At 44.3% G+C, this 17,865-nt stretch overlaps 1 protein-coding gene across 4 annotated transcripts; it reads right to left on the reverse strand.

Annotated features, from left to right (window-relative positions):
- Nucleotides 1-824: 824 nt before the first annotated feature.
- Nucleotides 825-17,233, reverse strand: PLEKHS1 (pleckstrin homology domain containing S1). 4 transcript variants are annotated; one of them, XM_080640895.1, is made up of 12 exons: nt 17,114-17,233; nt 16,885-16,931; nt 15,148-15,236; nt 14,929-15,035; nt 14,070-14,204; nt 12,731-12,806; nt 11,748-11,864; nt 9,772-9,897; nt 7,947-8,053; nt 7,278-7,484; nt 6,442-6,543; nt 4,270-5,204 (listed from the first exon to the last, which is right to left on the reverse strand). In XM_080640895.1, exons 2-12 carry the CDS (start codon nt 16,910-16,912, stop codon nt 4,997-4,999), a joined length of 1,302 nt encoding a protein of 433 aa, XP_080497021.1. In that variant the 5' UTR covers nt 16,913-16,931; nt 17,114-17,233; the 3' UTR covers nt 4,270-4,996. The 4 variants fall into 4 exon arrangements, with proteins under 4 accessions (XP_080497024.1, XP_080497023.1, XP_080497022.1 ...); XM_080640898.1 differs by lacking the exons at nt 16,885-16,931; nt 17,114-17,233 and adding an exon at nt 825-1,513 and having other exon boundaries at nt 5,069-5,204; nt 15,148-15,782; XM_080640897.1 differs by lacking the exons at nt 14,929-15,035; nt 16,885-16,931; nt 17,114-17,233 and adding exons at nt 825-1,513; nt 15,320-15,488 and having other exon boundaries at nt 5,069-5,204.
- Between the last annotated feature and the right edge of the window lie 632 nt (nt 17,234-17,865).

The following is a 17,865-nucleotide window of genomic DNA, read 5'->3' on the forward strand; positions in this document are numbered from 1 at the left end:
ACCTGTGAGTGCAAAGTTCACTTAAACCTTTCATTTTCCAAAACCATCTAGCCCAAGTTGATACTGAGAATGAATGGCTCTGAGATCCTGCCCAATCCTTGGTCATTAGGTAAAGACTTCATTAACAGAAAATGAACTGAATGTGAATGTCTCTTCAACATGCTGAAGGTCTTTTCAATCCTAAATCCAAATACGAAGTGGGGATCAGGACACCTGCTTCTCAGAGCTGGTTTTAGAGTCTTGGTTCTGCCACTAGCAGGTGTGACACTGGGAGCCAGAAAGGCAGTAGATTGTTAAACGTTCGAGGCCTTCATTTCTTCCCATGCAAAATCACAGCTGGTGAAATATACAGGGTGGGCAAAGTAGGTTTACAGTAGGAGTATGCCAAACTCCCAGCTGAGTTTATTCTTGTCTCATTTTTTATTAACTATTACACTATTTTCTATACGAAACGTTGTAAACATACTTTTTGCCCACCCTGTCTTTTCTGAAGCCCCGTGTTGCCCCACCATGCCCAGGCTGGGTTAGTCCTTTGGCGCTCTGCCTTTGTTTTCCTACGTATGAAAAAGAGTGGGTTCTTTTGGCCGTCCAGGATCAATTAGTTAATGCATCAGTTAGCTAAGACCTTCCCAACTTAGAAGTGCTAAGTAGTTCTCTTATTATTTAGAGAGCAAGCAGGTCTTTGCTGGATATGACCTAAAACTGCTTTAACTTCTAACATAGTTACTAGGTCTTTAAAAAAGCAAGATAATTATTGAATTCAAGAGGCCACTCTGTCTCAGCATTCTGTTTATTTTTCTTTTCTTCTTTATTGTTTTTTCTTTGTGTGTGTGTGTGTGTGGTGTGTGTGTGTGTGTGTGTGTGTGTGTGTATTGCAGTTTGTCTCGGCGTCCTGAACCACAGACATGATGAGTGGCAGGAGGTGTTGGGAAGGCTGAATGATATCACATCTCTCTCGGGAATCTTGCCTTCCCGGAATGAGTATTTCCAACAGCACGTTCCCTAACAAAGAAGGGATTGTGTGGACCGTGACCTCACAGAGTGCACAGCACATTCTCAGGGAGGGAATTACCCAATCTCTGTCTGTGCTGTTTGGAACAAAGTCTGAGATAAGGCCTTCTATTTTCACTGTGTTCCGTAGTCTTTATCCCACTTGGCCCTCTCCACATCCCTGATGCAATTGCCAGCGAGGGCGTGGTTAGTCCCGTTGTGAAGAGGCAGATGTGGGAATTCAGAGAGGGGTGCTGACTTGCCTCGCATCACACAGCGATAAGTGGCAGAGTCCAGTACGGAGTCCGGGTCCTATCCTCACCCCTGGGGTGGGTCCCACATGTTACTCTCCAGTTCTCTTCTGATGCCCCTTTCTAATGGCTGGGCTCCTCTTCAGTGCCCTCTCCAGTTCAGACTTTCCCAATTCAAAAGGTACAACGTCTTGGTATTTTAAGGAGCATGTACAGTCCATAGTGTGGAATTTCTCGGACTTTGGGATCCGGCCTATGGTGAGTTTTACTTTCTAAAACAAAAGAAAGAAAATAATTAAATGACTAAAGATTGTCCTCAGGACTGTTTGTTCTTGGTATGTTCTCATTCACACCCTTCGAAGCAGGTTTGGAAGAAAAAATCCTGCGATGAACTACAATCAGAGGAGGGCAGGAGGACTTGTATCTCCAGGTGGAAGGTGGAGTTTTATTGTCTGGCATTCAAGGTCTGGAGCCTTTAAGGCAGATTTTAAGTGGCATCCATGGTGCCCCATGGGCCCATTTGTACCAAGAATTAAAAAGCCTCTGGATGCTAAAGAACAGAAATGACACCATCAGACAGAACAAGCCCCTGACAAAATGGGGAGAAAATTGAAGTTTGATATGTCTCCTGCAAAATCTAGCACCTCCTCCCCTTCCATTGAAAATCTCACATTTTCTCCTCTCACTGTCTTTATCCAGCTCCACCCCAACCTCCCACATGAGTCCACTCAAGGAAGAAGGGGCGATCTGCTTCGTTCAGGTGCTTAAAACAATAGGGGCCCTTGGCTGCCCTGCCTTTGCCTCCACATCTCCCCTCTTCCACATTCTCTTTCCTTCCAGAGGCCAGATCTTTGAATTGTTAAAAAGGACTGGATATCCATTTCCACATAGAGAAATTAGCCAGGAATGGTTAGGGTGGGGAAGGAAGGGGATTTTTTTGGTCATCCGAATAATCATGCTGGTGCGCACACCAGATTTCTCAGAAGCATCTGGTTGTCCCCCCAGAAAAAGGGGTCAGGCAGATGGAGCACAGGAGGAATGCTGCTGCCCCCTCCCAGGCAGGGGACTTCATAATCCAGAAAGGCAGCCTTGATAACTGCAGTCTGCGCCCAGGCAAACATCCTTTCCTTGGGCCTGCCCCCAGGCCAAACTCCTCTTGGCTTCGGAGCTGGTGGGTCAGAGCATTGTTTGGTAAGAAGATTCTATTGAACCCTAGGCCCCAGCATGGGTGTCTGGCAGAGGAAATATTGGTACCCGATTGTTGGACTGGGCCCCTGAAAGCTACCTTTTTGCCACCACACAAACGCCTACCCTAGTCTTCGAAACCCCAGCCCAACACCTCCTTCTCTAAGACACCTTTCTGACCTCCCTCAAATAGAGTTACTCCATTCTCGCTTTACACTGCCATGGCTCTCTGTTCATCTCAAGGCACACACTGGATCATGGTGAGCACATAAGATGCCTGATTTATCATTAATTTGTGAGCTCCTTAAGCTCAGGCTGAGGCCTCTTTTGTAGCTCTAGGACCTACAGCCAGCATACGGTAGATGTTCAATAAATAGTCGGTGAATGAGTGAGTGAATGAATGAATGAATGAACAAAGGAGTCCTTGCTCTCCCACTAACTAGTTATGCATCTTAGACAACTCACACAATCTTACTGGTTTCCCATTTTGATAATAGAAGTGGTACAATCTGTCTGACCAACGAGGTTATTGTGTGATATGACACATATAATCATAAACTCTCAGAGCTGGAGGAAATTCGAGAGATCATCCTGTACAGGTTTGCAAAAAAAAAAATTGTTTCTTCAAGGAGAGCTAACAGGAAAGTCCAACATATAAAAAAGGTAACTGGTAAATGTAGATTGCTCTGGTTGAAGCTCCATACTGTCCCCTTCCTCTCCTCTCCTCTCCTGTCATTTTCAGGGGCCAAGAAGCACAGTTGAAAACCATCTGTCTCACGTTAGAGAGAAGAAACTGATGCCCAGATAAGAAAGTGTTTCCCAAGGTCATGTGGCTCATCAGAAATAAAAATGGACAAGGGAAGGCATGAACAACATGGAAACTGTACTAATAGGCAGAACCATGTCTGAGCACTTAATAGGTACCATTCACTGTTGTAAGCATGTTAGATATATTATCTCATTTAATTCACCAATAACTAATATTATTACTACATTAAAGAAAATTGAGGCAAAAAAAAATTGATTAAAGGACGGGATGCAAACCCTGAGCCAGTTTGGTTCCAATGCAAGCTCTTTATGCCACATCATGTTCTGAGGTCTTGACCAGCAATTCAGTCTCCTAGTCCTGTGCTCTTTCCCAAATTACTTCACCTGAAAGGGTCCTATTTAACCTTCTGTTATTTACACATATTATAACAAGTGTTATTTACACTCCTAGTCTCTTATTTACACACTAGAGGCCCGGTGCACGAAATTCATGCACAGGGGGTTGGGGGTGTCCCTCAGCCCAGCCTGCACCCTCTCCAATCTGGGACCCCTTGAGGGATGTCCGACTGCTCGTTTAGACCTGATCCCAGTAGGATCAGGCCTAAACGGGCAGTCGGACATCCCTCTCACAATCCAGGACTGCTGGCTCCCAACTGCTTGCCTGCCTGCCTTCCTTATTGCCTCTAAATGCTTCTGCCTGCCAGCCTGATCATCCCCTAACGACTCCCCTGCCAGCCTGTTTACCCCTAACTACCCTCCCCTGCAGGCCTGGTCCCCCCCAACTGCTCTCCCCTGCAGGCCTGGGTCCCCCCCAACTGTCCTTCCCTGCAGGCCCAGTCACCCCCAACTGCAAGCCTGGTCACCCCTAACTGACCTCCCCTGCAGGCTTGATCACCCCAACTGACCTCCCCTGCTGGCCTGATCGCCCACAACTGCCCTCCCTTGCAGACCTGGTCCCTCCCAACTGCCCTCCCCTGCTGGCCATCTTGTGGTGGCCATCTTGTGTCCACATGGGGGCAGTCATCATTGACCACATGGGGGCAGCCATCTTGTGTGTTGGAGTGATAGTCAATTTGCATATTATTCTTTTATTAGATAGGATTAGATAGGATAGAGGCCTGGTGCACTGGTGGGGGGCCGGATGGTTTGCCCTGAAAGGTGTCCCGGATCAGAGTGGGGGTTCCCTTGGGGCGTGGGGCGGCCTGGGTGAGGGGCCTGTGGTGGTTTGCAGGCTGGCCACACCCGCTGGCGACCCAAGTGGAGGCCCTGGTATCTGGGATTTATTTATATTCTACAATTGAAACTTTGTAGCCTTCAGCAGAGCTAAGCCTCCTGCTCGCTCCGTGGCTGCAGCCATTTTTGTTGGGATTTATTTATCTTCTATAATTGAAACTTTGTAGCCTTAAGTGGAGGCCAAAGTAGGCCAGGGCTGCGGAAACTTGGCTTCCTCCATCGCTGGGGGCAACTCAAGCCTCCTGCTCTCTCCAGCTCCGTGGTTGCCACCATTTTTGTTGGGATTTATTTATCTTCTATAATTGAAACTTTGTAGCTTTAAGCGGAGGCCATGGCAGGCCAGGGCAGACGGAAAGCTTGTCTTCCTCCATTGCCAGGGAAACCCAAGCCTCCTGCTCTTCCATGGTCACAGCCATCTTGATTGGGTTAATTTGCATATTCGCTCCTGATTGGCTGGTGGGCGTGGCTTTGTGGCAGAGGTATGGTCAATTTGCATATTACTCTTTTATTAGATAGGATGGTGGCTGAAGATTGAAGAGTATCATTTGTGTTCAGAATACGGTTCAGACTCAATCTAAGACCTTGATCTTGTTCCTTCTGGCACTGACTTGCCTGGGGCAGGACCGGTCAGCAGGACTCACCTCCTTCTGGATGGACCGGCTAAGAAACAAGGAGACCTCGTCCAGGCTATGGGGCTTTAGGTCATTCACAGCCAAAAGGTGGTCTCCGTGAAAAAATAAGCACCCCAGGCGTGGTGGTCCTTTCCATGCAGCCACACTGCAAGGGGAATACAGCGTCAGACACAAGCATGAGACCACACTCACTGGCAGGACACAGATGGGGACACAGATGGGGTCCCTCTCTCTAATCTATCCCATCATTACTACCACTAGTTTCGTTAGCTATGTTGCACCACATCTGAAGTAGTTGAACTCCTTTTTCTGTCTGAAATATTCTTTCCTCTTTCCCCACTGTGGGAGCCTTACCCTCCCCCCAAAGCCTCTACAAAGCCATCCTATGTTCCACTTCCCTTACTCTAATTAATCGCTCCTCTGCCACCCCTGGGCTTCTATTGCACTGTGTGAGCACTCATTTATTGTATATTAAAATAAATGCGTTTTACATTTACTTGTTTATGTGGCTGTCTTTTTCACCAGAAGTATGGCACTAACACCTTTTAAAAAAATTGTTTATATTCCCATAACTCCAAGTAAACAAAAGGTGCTCAGTAAGTACGTATTCACTGAAAGTGAGCACATAATGATTACACTACGAACACCTAATAAACAAATACTGTAAACAAATTAATGAATGAGAAATCCCAGGCACAGAGAGGTCCACAGTTTTAATCGGGTATTTATTGAGCCTTAGATGGTGGGCAATGCGGGCAAAGGCAAGGCTGTGGTTCCTGACCCCTTATAGAACGTGTAAGGCAATTGGCGTGAAACATCTTATATACATTGAAGGTCTTTCTTCCCTTGTAGAAATGTAATCTTCCATCGGAATGAATTACAAAGTCTTTAAGAGAATTAGAATCAAATGAACTGTGATTATTTCAAGAAAACTCTCTGTCATGGGGTCTGTTGTGTCTGTCCCTGACCAGCAGGTTTTCAGCTGGTGTCTGGAAGTCTAGACCCTGATATGTCTTTTCCTTTTAGACCTTAGATTCTTGTTGGCTTCACTAACTTTGTTCATTCACAAATACTCATTGCTCATTCACTGGGCTAATTTCCTTAGACCTATGTATTCCATCCCACGTTTCCTCACCTTGAAAAAAGTCAGAAATTTGCTCCTTCCTGGACTTTTGGGTCCTTCTAAACCCACCCATCTCCCACTGACCCTCCCACACAACGATATCTTTATTTTAGCATCAATCAAAGATCTGCTACAACAGCAAAAGAACGGTCCAAGCCCTCCAGGCAGTTTTGCTACCTACAGTGTTTCAAAGTATGAGTGTTGCCTTCATATCTCCCAACCGAGTTTATAATCAATGATTCTCCAATCTCCGACCCACCATATCAGTCCTGCGGCTTCTGTGAGATCCAGATAATTGGTGACATCAAGAGGAGAAAGGAACACATTCAGTCTCTCCACGTGGCTTTCGTCAGGAATGTTACTATGAGATAAAACATTGGTAAAAGTCAAATCAGGCAACTACGGTATCTCTGGCTCTGAACGGTACTTTCTGGGTAAACTCTGGCCTCCTACATAGGAGATGGCCTTTTCCAGCTAAAGATCATCCAACATAGTTAGAGAAGAATATGAATTTAAATTATTGAAAAGTACCCACAGATGCCCTCTTCCACCCCTCTTGGGATGTGGTGGTGGATGGGAGACCATGAGAAGGGAGAAAAAATGAACTAAATTGATTATATAATTGTCCATATCAGGTCAGTTTGCACATTTCTCCACTGGGAATGAAGAAGACACTGAAAGAGTTAAAATGGAGAACAATCTCATCAAATGCCCTTGGCATCACCACACCTAAATGTTCCTTTCTTTCTCCTCCTAGTATAGAACTAGACCTTTTATGATTTGCATGACCAACATTTTAACAGTAAAAGCTGGGTGATATGCCCCCCAGATCAGTGTGATCCAGGGCCTGAGAAGCTAGCCAACGAAGAATCTTGACAAAATATTTGAAAATGCCACCCACCACCCAGGGAGCTCCGCCTCCAGCCCTTTTACACACTGTGCTTGGCCACCACATCAGTGACAAGGGGAAGCGGGTCAGATTCTTGGCTGACTTTGAGATTTTTTAGGAATTTCTTTAAAATTTGAATTCTGAGTAAAAAAGGAAGGCTGCCTTGCTCTAAGGGCCCACAAAAGTTTGAGAAATTAGAACTTTACTTGATTAATACGGACAATTGCACAACAGTTAGTGAGGTCGACCCCTTTTTGCCATTCATGGTCTGGGCTTCCGTTTTGGCAGGTGGAAGGCAAGAGTCACTCCTGGAACCTTGTTCTTGCAGATGAAGCCCCCTGTTCGGGGTCTCTGGAAGGGCCTGGGATTCCTCTTTGCTATTAGCAGACTCATCAGTTGTCTCTTTGAACAAACTGGAGTATAAGAAGTGAACACAAACCCTTTTTTAGCATATCTATTGACAACTTTCACATTTATGCACCTAACAGTCGTGTGAACATTAACAAGATGTTGAAGTATGTCCAACCATCAACATCGCAGTCACAGAATCAAATCCAACAAACTTTCCATCTAAAAGTGGATATGGAGTTAAAATAATCCTTCACCTTGAGAGGGTTGGGAGACAGAAGTGAGAGTGTGAGAGATATAAATGCAAACTAGAAAATCACTTCCTCAGGAGACAGAAAAAAGTCCCCGAGGATGTCATTAATGGTTTTCTGTGGGGAGAGAAGCCAATTCTCACTTTATCCTGTTTTGAAATCACTGAATGTGTAGAATGTGGTCGATGGTAATACTTTTGTATTAACATTTCTAGTGTTTTTCTGTTACTATACATTAGCCCAAATCAATTTTTAAAATGTGGTAGTTTTACTTACCAGGATTTCATTGACATGTAATGACGCTCAAGTCTTTCAGAGACCTGATCTGGATTACCAAGTTCAATGGGTTCACCAGATTCACTGGAAGCAATGATATTATCCAACTATAGACAAGAGGAATAAATGTAAGGATACAAGTCTACCAATAAGCCAGGTGTCCATGATAGTTCTAGGCCCTAAACTAGGAAATGCATCCACCATTGGATGCACAGCAGTGCTCATTCTGAGGGACTGATCCAGTAAAGCTCTGGCAGACTCAGAGTCCATTTCTTCTCCTGGGTCCCCATGCTCCTGTCGCAACTGTTTTACTGGACTAAATTGCTATTGATTTTTCTGTTTCATTGGCAGGCACTTAATGACATGAATTATTTCCCCTAACCAGTGACACTGTGAAATCATGTCACCTGGCTGGGTCAAAGACTCTGACATAGAGTTGGCCTCAGGCTACTATAATGAAGGTGATCCAAGTTGCTTCAAAAGTCTATAAAGGGTTTTACAGACCCTAGAGAGCCTCTCAACAAATCCTTCAGAACTAAAGCAGTCATTTGGGGTAATGGTTGCTCAAAACCCTAAGGGTTTTCTATTGCCTACCTAAAAAATTAAGCATCAACCCATAATTGGAAGAGTTCATTCCAGTCAAGCCAGTCTTCCCACTACATATCTACCAATGCCCTTCTAATGCCCATTTTCATGCTGTTTCCCTTACCAGGAATGCCCATTTTCTCTTCTGCCTAATGAAGTGTGTTCAGACCTGGCTGAGGTCCCGTGGCCCCTCCTGACCACCTCAGCCACTACCAATCTCTCCCTTCTCCGAACTTCTACTGCACAGTTTTGTACTTAATTTTTTTAAATGGTCTTTTAGCTTCCACTTCTTGGTAGATATCCAAAGAAACCCAAAACACTAATTCGAAAGAATAAATGCACCCCTATGTTCTTTACAGCATTATTTATAATAGCCAAAATAGCGAAGCAACCCGAATGCCTGCCCATCATCCACCTCAATTATAGCTTCTGGGTCAATAGTACTAGAAGATAATTCAGGTTCTGCCACTGCCCTCCTCAGAGGCCACCACAGCCTCTGTGCTGACTGCAGAATGAAGTCAACTCCCCATCCTGGCCTGGCTCATTTTTTTCTGTCATATTCCTTACTATGCCATTCACTCACTCTAAGTTACAGCCCAATTGAACTATTTACTGTGTACCTATCAAGTGGCTTTTGTCTCTGAAGCCTTCCCTGACTCCAGGGGAGAGGGGAACTCTCTGCTTTTTCTATTGGTTCCAGAGCTTGTTGACCATGCCTCTTGGGTAGCATTGTCATGTGATAACTGGTAGGTCTGTGAGCTCTGAGGGCAGAGTGATGTAGAAGGCACTCAGTAGGGGCTTCTAGTAGATCAATAGACTGATTGATACACACCAAACCATTTATCACCCAAGGCCCTATGTTCATATTATTGTTTCTGCCCAGAATGCAGAAAGTCTCCCCAAGTCAACCTTCAAGTCCAAATTTTACCTATCAAGTGAAGTCATATATCATCTCCCTGAAATGTTCCCTGGTTTTCTGTATGGAAGTCAGTCCCCTTGCCTCCCACCCCTCGTGCCCTCTGGGCATTTTATAAACATCTTTCTTCAGCATGGAGCCCTTTCGTCTTGTATGGTGGTTGGTTCCTATTCAGCTGGTTGAATAGGAACATTGAGCACATCACCCGTGTCTGATTAACTGATTCAGTGTTTTACTCAACCAGCCTAGTGCCTCAGGAACACTGCAGGAGCTCAGGCAAATATTTGCAGAAGGGATAAATGATTAATAAATGGAAAGGGTTACCTCTAAAAGAATACTTCGAGGACTAATATAATGACTCTCTTCTTCCGTATCTTGAGCGGTCTCTGGCAAGAAATCATGTAGTAGATGAGCTTGTCGGAGTCCTGGAGAACTTTTTTCCATTAAATGCTGAATAAAGAGATGAAGACAGAATGAATGCTTTGCTTTTTCTTTGTAAGTGACAGAATTAAAGCACATGCTTTCTGGGAAATCCATAAAAATGAATTGGATTGAGAAGATCAGAGGGTCTTCTAAGGTTACATCCAGAATCCTACACAACCTGGAGATGCCTCTTGAGTCTGGGTCACCCCTGACAATGTGAACATATGAGCTCATCTTTCAGGCCTTTCTCTACCATTGGAATCTGTAACTCAAACAAGTGGTTCTCTCAGTGGGTGGCATCCTAAGTCACCAAGCTCTGCCAAAGTCCTCCACCCCCATCTTTTTTCTAGTTTTCACTTAAGGCATCTGAGGAGATAATTATTAGCCCAGAGTTAAAACATTGCAAATTTCCTCTTCCTGCTCAATATTTCTCTTTTGTGTTCTGTTCACATACTCCTATTGTTTTCATAGCAATGCAATGTGGTAGTGCTGGTCATGTGACAGTATGAATTACAGGCTTCAGGGTGATCTAGGTTCAACCAATTACTGCCTTCCCTCCCCAATACATACAAGAAACTACTAAAGTAGCTGCTTTGTATGGCAGGGAAATAGTTGGTACAATTCAATTCTTCCAAGAGCAATGCCTTAGAGCAGGGGTTTTTAAAAAGACCTGGGATGTTCTCCAGGCAGTCCTTGAAGGGAAGTGATTTAAAAAACATAGATGCATTGAATTTGTGTCCATTTATCCAGCTCCACGGTCATGGAGCCAGATCATGCTGAGCTGGAGATGAAGAAGGGATCTAATTTAATTTCAACACCTCACAATAGCAACAACAACAATAAATCCCAGCAATGCAAGTGGTATTCTTAGCTGGAGCTGACTAAAAACCACTGGATTGAATACATAGTGTGAAAAGGCGAGATGACCAATGACATTATCTTTGGGGAGAAGGGGTAGCATGAGTGAAAAGCAAGAGGCATTTACTGAAAACAGTCTTCCCAACGCTGTTTCCCGTCACCTTCCCTACCAACACCAAGTGAGGTTTTGGTTTGGTGAGCTTGATAAGCCACAAAAAGCTTTTAAAATAGTTGGAGAGCTTCCAACTAGATAAAAACAGAAGGCTATGCCATATTAAGACGTGTCTGGTACCCAGGGAGAAGGGGAAGTCCGTGGTTACATCTCTAAGGGACAAAATAGTATTTGTGGCAGAAGACGAAAACACTCAATGCATTTTTTAATAATATCCAAAGCTGGGAAGGTCACAAATACAAGAGAGCTGAAAGGACAATTACAAATCACTTCCAGGGGACAGATGTATTTTTTCTTCAACTAAATTTCATTAGAAATTAAGTTGAAATCACACACACACACACACACACACACACACACACACAGAGAGAGAGAGAGAGAGAGAGAGAGAGAGAAGCAAGACTGATCTAGGCAAATGAAGGAAATTAATAAAAATTCTGATTTTGCCTTGAGGAGCACAGATGATATGGCAGGAAATCAAGTGGTATTTTGGCAAATTTTTTGCAGAGATAATCTGTGCCCTATGTGTGAAAGGAAGGAAAAGGTTACCAACCAGCATTTGGTTTAGCTAGGGGAGGTGATGGTGGGGGTGGGGGGAGGTTCTTCCAATATGCCCAGATGTGTATTGAGGAGCATCCAGAATGAATGAATCCATTTAGAGGTAGGCAGAGCAAGCCATAAAGCTCATCTATAGTATAGCCAACAGATTATATATAGGATAAATCCTGGGGATAAGAATCGTTCTTATGGTGGGTTAGGAAGGGGTCAAATCCATTCGAGAGACCCTTGAAGCATCAGCTGACTCCCAGGTATGGCATCCTGAGAGAGGTGAGGCGAGTCTGATTACCATGTCTGGAAGAGTATCTCTTGATGTGGTGGAGCTGATGGTCTCTGATGCGCTGGAATAACCAAGGAGAGGGCTGGGGTCTGAAGAGGGCCTTTTAGCAGCCAATGAGAGTGTCTCCTGCTTATAAAAAAGGATACTGGAATCAGGGCATCTGGATCTCTTGTTTGGAATGAGGCAACAGCCTCATCCCTGGGCTCCCTGCCTCTGGTCTTTCATCACTAACATTTATTCCGCTGGCCAGCTTTCTCTCACTAAGACATGAGGTGATCTTGTCTCCCTCCTGTTTCCAAATCCTCAAGGACTCTCAGCATGGCCGTCAGACACTCCCCAAACTTCCCTCAACCTGTCTTTTCAACCTTATGGCGCTTTGCACCCCACTTTGTTCTAATAATTTGAGTCAACTTGTAGAAACACCATGCTTTCCCTTCTGCCTTGGCTTCAGCTTCTGTTGGAAGCCTAGAACAACCTAGAAAACATGTTAAGACAATACCTGGAGACCAAAGTTTCATGAATAAAGGTCTGCCCACTAAAAGGACTTGTGCAAAGGTTCTTAGGAAGTCAACAAAAAAACTTCAAGTCACTAGCCCTTACATTAGGGAGCCATCATACTGAAAAGGCAAGGGAAAGGAAAAGCATTTTATAGAAACCACCCTAGACTTAGTCATTCCAAAGGTAGCTGTTATGTACCTCAAATAACAATGCGGGAAAATACTGTTGTTTCGGCTACTATTAAAAAATGCCACAGTTAATTTTCACTCCTCCTACCTCCATAATGGAAATCTGAAGTGTCTCTATTTTAGCGCAAAACACAAAAGTATTTTCCCCCGCTGTTAATCATAAAAATAACAAGGGTGTACATTTTCTCACTTATTTCTTCCTTGTATTAATGCCAGTTGCCAAGGAGGAGGGGTAAAAGCTCCCATTGTTTCCTGGTGAAGGAGGGCTGTGCTCAGGTGCCCTGTCATTTTGTGAGCGATAATCACCCCTGCATTCTGGCGTGCTGCTTTCGTATCCCGGCGGAATGATGATATGAACGAGACCCAGTCTTTAATCTTCTCCCTGTTGATAGGAATAAACTTGCAGCTGGCATGTGGCAACAATCGCACCTTCGCTCCTTTTGAACCGAAGGAGGGTTCTTTTATTAAGGTTGGAACAGGCAGTGGGAGCAGGTACTGGGGAAATAAGGACTTTTTTTCTAAGTAGCTTGAATGACCCCCTGACTCCTTACCTCCTCCACACTCACACACTAGAATTAACCCTCGTGCCGCCTCTGCGAGGAAAGCTCGGAGAAATGGGAGGAAAAGGGGGAAATGACAGTAGTAATCACAGGGTTCGGAGCTGTTGCGTTGACACTGATTTCTTTTGTGTTCTAAGCAGGCCCGGTACCTGTCGGCACCATTTTTTCGTGTAGCCAGTCAGGTGTGCCTCCCTGGATACAATGTGTGTGTTTATGAAGGAATGTGCTTGAAAAGTTCATATAAATCCCATTTTCTTTTCTGTTGATGCTCATGACAATGTAGAAGAAAGCTTTTGGCCTCTGGGGTGGATCTGAAACAGATCAAGGCTCTTCCCACTTTGGCTTGAGCATTCGCTGCCCCCTCTGCATGGCTTCCTCCTCCAACTTTAGCCTCCCCGACAAGCAGATAACCATCTACGAAGAGCCCGCGAGGCACCTTCTTAAAACTGAGGACTGCTTCAGGGATGAGCACAGCCCCCCACCCCAGTACATGTAGCTTGTACAGATGTCTGTGAATTGGCTTCTTTTACATGGATTGCATCTGGGGTGATGGTGACTGTTATGGATTGCATCTGGGGTGCATCTGGAGCGATGCATCTGGAGCAATGCATCTGGAGTGATGGTGACTGTTATGGGTTGAATTGTGTGTCCCCTCCCCCGCAAATTCATATGTTGAGGTTCCAATCACCAGGACCTCAGAATATGGCCTTATTTGGAAATCGGGTAGGGCTGTTGCAGGTGTAATTAGTTAAGATGAGGTCATACTGAAGTAGGGCAGTATGACTGGTGTCATAATAAGAAGGGGAAACTGAACACCGAGACATGCACACAGAGAGGATGCCACATGAAGACTGAAGTTATGCTCCCCCGGTGTGTGTGCCTGGTTATGGCAGCCCTTGGAAAGGAAAGCCGTGACTTTTCAAGGGATTTTAACCAACAGTGCAGTACTGAAGACTGCCAAGATGGTGTGGAAGGGTGTGGAAGGGGGTCTGTTCTAAGCGTGTTTATTGTTCACTGCTTTAAAACGGTTTTGTTTGCTTGCTTGTTTTTTGGCACCCGGGTGACACTGTTATCTGACGACTCACCTGTCGCTGCCGATGAGGAAGTACTCTCTGCCAGTGGTCCTGATGGACATCACCTCATCGGGGTGGCACTTAAACATCTTCTGTACACATCGCATTTTTTCATGGCTACTTATGCCAATGTCTACACTGGAATTTCTGTTCGATATAGACATAAAGTATCAAACAGATACACACACAAAATTAGAAAGAACACTGACTAATGCTTTATGTTAGGATTCAAATGGAGTAAAACTTGAGGTTTGCTTGTTCAATGTGTTGAAAATTACCTAATTATTTTAGAAAATAAGTTTAGATCTGGGTCATCAAATACTTTGTTCAGCATAAAACGTAATTCAAAAATTCCCATTTTGCTTGGATCCTTGATTCCACAATTATCATGGTTCCTAATTTTTTTGTACATAGTTCCTTAAAGACAAAACATTCAATCTCAATATTTTTTTTAAAACTATCTGGGCTTTATGAAATGGTGATTTCATCTGCTCTCTCTCATCCCTAAATTAAGCGCATCAATGGCTTTTGTAACTAAATATCAATGAATAATTTACCAACTAGACTATACAATATGGAATAATTATTTAGCTATCTTCTACTCATATGTTCACCAGTTAACTTATTTTTGGCAAAAAATATGCTCCTTTTTTAAATTGATTCTTTTTTAGAGAGAGGAGGTGAGAGAGAGAAACATCGATGTGAGACCGAACATTGATGAACTGCCTCTTGCAGGGGCATCGAGCCCGCAACCCAGGCACGTGCCCTGACTACTACTCCTTTGGTGCAGGCCTTGCTTCTTCCAATAATGACTTCAATTTCAGTTTGCATGCAACAAAAATTAAAAACTTCTGCTCAATTGGATACATACCCATCGATTTGAATGGAACCTCGGTGATGATGGTCTTTGTAATAGGAAAGACTAAAGCCCTTCTCCCCACTCCTTGACAGAACAAAAAACCTCTTTTTCCAAGAGGGCTGAAAAATGGAAACATTTTGCATCTCAGTTAAAGCTCAGAGGAAGAGGAAGGATTGAAACATTGCTCAGGAGGTTGGTGGGAGGCCCGTTAAAATCCGAGCGAGTACTTACTGCTGAGGAGAAAAGCTGAGGAGGTGGTGATTTAATAAAGTAATCTTGTTTGCAGACTTCATTTTCATAATAATATGTAAATTGTTTGCCTAATAAAAGAAAGTGAACAGAACTCAGTTTGTTCCCAGTGAGTTTTTAAAAAGAACTGCTTTAGTTGGAAAGCATTGTTTACTTCTGGAAAAGTCTTCAAATGTGTCAGCTACGGGGAAAAAAACAACAACACGCATCTGTAATAGGCCAGGAAAACGGAGGGCCCAAAGACCAGTGTGTGACTCTTATTCAGCCACAGCGGGGACCTTCATCCAGGCACCTGCGTCCAGCTCACATCCATTAAGTCCTCTGTTTCTGAAGCTTAACTTGGCTGGCTCTCTAGATGGGAGCAAAGGTTTGTCTCCCTTCCTGCTGACCCACCAGCCACAGGAGCAAGATGATTCTGCCTTGCCCTTTGGCTTAGCAAATGAATGCGAAACCACCTGCTATGAAAAATGTGGTGGCAAAAGTGGTGACAGGGGTTTCCAAAATATAAAGTGTTTCTTCTTCTTCTTTTTTTAAGATATATTTTTATTGATTTCAGAGAGAAAGGGAGAGAAAGAGAGAGAGATGGAAACATCAATGAAGAGAATCATTGATTGGCTGCCTCTTGCACGCCCCCACACTGGGGATCAAGCCCACAGCCTGGGCATGTGTCCTGACCAGGAGTCAAACCCATGGCCTCCTGGTTCACAGGTCAATGCTCAACCACTGAGCCAAGCCAGCCAGGCTTAAGTGTTTCTTTGAAAGTGTTGAAATTATATGCAGTTTTGATTTTTTCTATATTTTTCAAACTGTCTACAAGAAATATAAACTACTTTCATTATTTAAAAAACATAACCAAAGGTTAAAATAAAACAAAAATAATTGTTCAGTGCAGCTGGTGTGGCTCTGTGGTTGAGCATCCACTTATGAACTGGGAGGTCACAGCTTAATTCCTAGTCAGGACACATTCCTGGGTTGCAGGTTTGATCCCCAGTAGGGCTTGCAGGAGGTAGCCAATCAATGATTCTTTCTCATCATTGATGTTTCTATCTCTCTCTCCCTCTCCCTTCCTCTCTGAAATCTATAAAAAAAATACTTTTAAAAAATAATTTTTCAAAAAAGTTTGGTTTTGCTTTCATAGCCAGACGATAGTTCTAATTTGTTCTTGGGTTGGGGAAAGGCAGCCTTTACTAAAGAATTAGAGCTTTTTTTAAATACAGTGAAAAAAGAATCTGGGTCAGGTAAAGCAGCTGATGGGACCATTACTCTAGTGGTCAGTGATTCTTGGACAGCTGTCCTCACTCTCCCTCTGCAGCCTCTCCCCAAAGGCCCCCCCAAAAAAGGAAAAGGAAAAATATAACAAGTTTCAGCTCCTTTAATAATTGTAGGTCCTTGGACAAATTAAGGAAATCTTCCCCAGTCTTTTCTGGGTATAGTTTGTTGTTAGTAGCATCTCTAAGCAACAATGGAACATGAAACAAATGGAACAAATTGTCCATGAAAATCAGAAAAAGCCAAATTTCTAGCTAGAAGAGGTCTTAACAAAATAATTAACTGAACCCAATGGCCTCTGCTCCATTCTCCAAACCAAGAATCATTGTCCCAGAATGCCCCGTGTTATCCCCACTAAAACCATCTTCTGTATCCTGGTTAGATTGATGGGAATTGTTCCTCATTTTCAATAAAAGGGTTTTTCCTTCTAAGAGTATGCCTCCTGGGTACCTGGACTCTTCCGAGGGTTGGGTTCCATTGTGGCTGGCTGTTCTCACCTGTCAAAAAGAAGAATTAAGAGCTGTTAGTCCCCAAACAACAGGATGCTTCATGGATTAGCCACTTGATCATCAAGTATCAGGATGGTGCCCATGCATGTGGATGAGATGGGTTATCTGGCTCCTCCCCCACCTGGGCTGATGGTAGCCATGGCAACAGGACCTTTCCAAGCAGCGCTCACCAAATGTCAGTTCTGTGGAGATGACTGAAGAAGCTGTCTTCCCTGGACGTTGCTCCTGCTCTGACAAGAGAGTCTCACCCTAGCTGGTGTGGCTCAGTGGATAGAGCATCAGCCTGTGGACTAAAGGGTCCCAGGTTTGAGTCCAGTCAAGGGCACATGCCCAGGTTGCAGGGTCAATCCCCAGTAGGGGGCGTGCAGGAGGCAGCCGATCAATGATTCTCTCTCATCATTGATATTTCCATCTCTCTCTCTCCCTCTCCCTTCCTCTCTGTAACCAATAAAAAATATATATACATTGAAAAAAAGAGTATCCCTGGGGGGAAGCAATACCAAGAAGGACAGAGAAGAAAAGGGCAAGGGCAGGATGCTATGGATCAAATGTCACTGAGAAAGCATTCCTGGCTGAAAGGAAGCCCACAATGAGCCTTTCTCCATGCCAGGAACTCACTTTCCCCAGAGGGAATGTACGAGCGAGGACCACGGCATGCTGAAGGTGCCCCAGCCCCAAGTGGCCCGTTCCCAAGGCTGCCTGTCTCTGGGGACTGAGGCTGACACGGTGACACTGACCCATGATGCAGAGAGGAGACTCTTTCCTGGACACTCTGCCAGCAATCCCATGACCATTATGGGACCTGAGAGAAGGGGAATCCCACAGGGTAAAGGGCCTCGGGGCAGGTGAGGTCTTTAGAACAGGAAATCATGGATGGCCAATTTTCTACCTTGAATTAATGACTCACACCCTAGAAGGAAGC

Source organism: Plecotus auritus (genome assembly GCF_963455305.1).
Source record: "Plecotus auritus genome assembly, chromosome: 9".
Lineage (NCBI taxonomy): Eukaryota > Metazoa > Chordata > Mammalia > Chiroptera > Vespertilionidae > Plecotus > Plecotus auritus.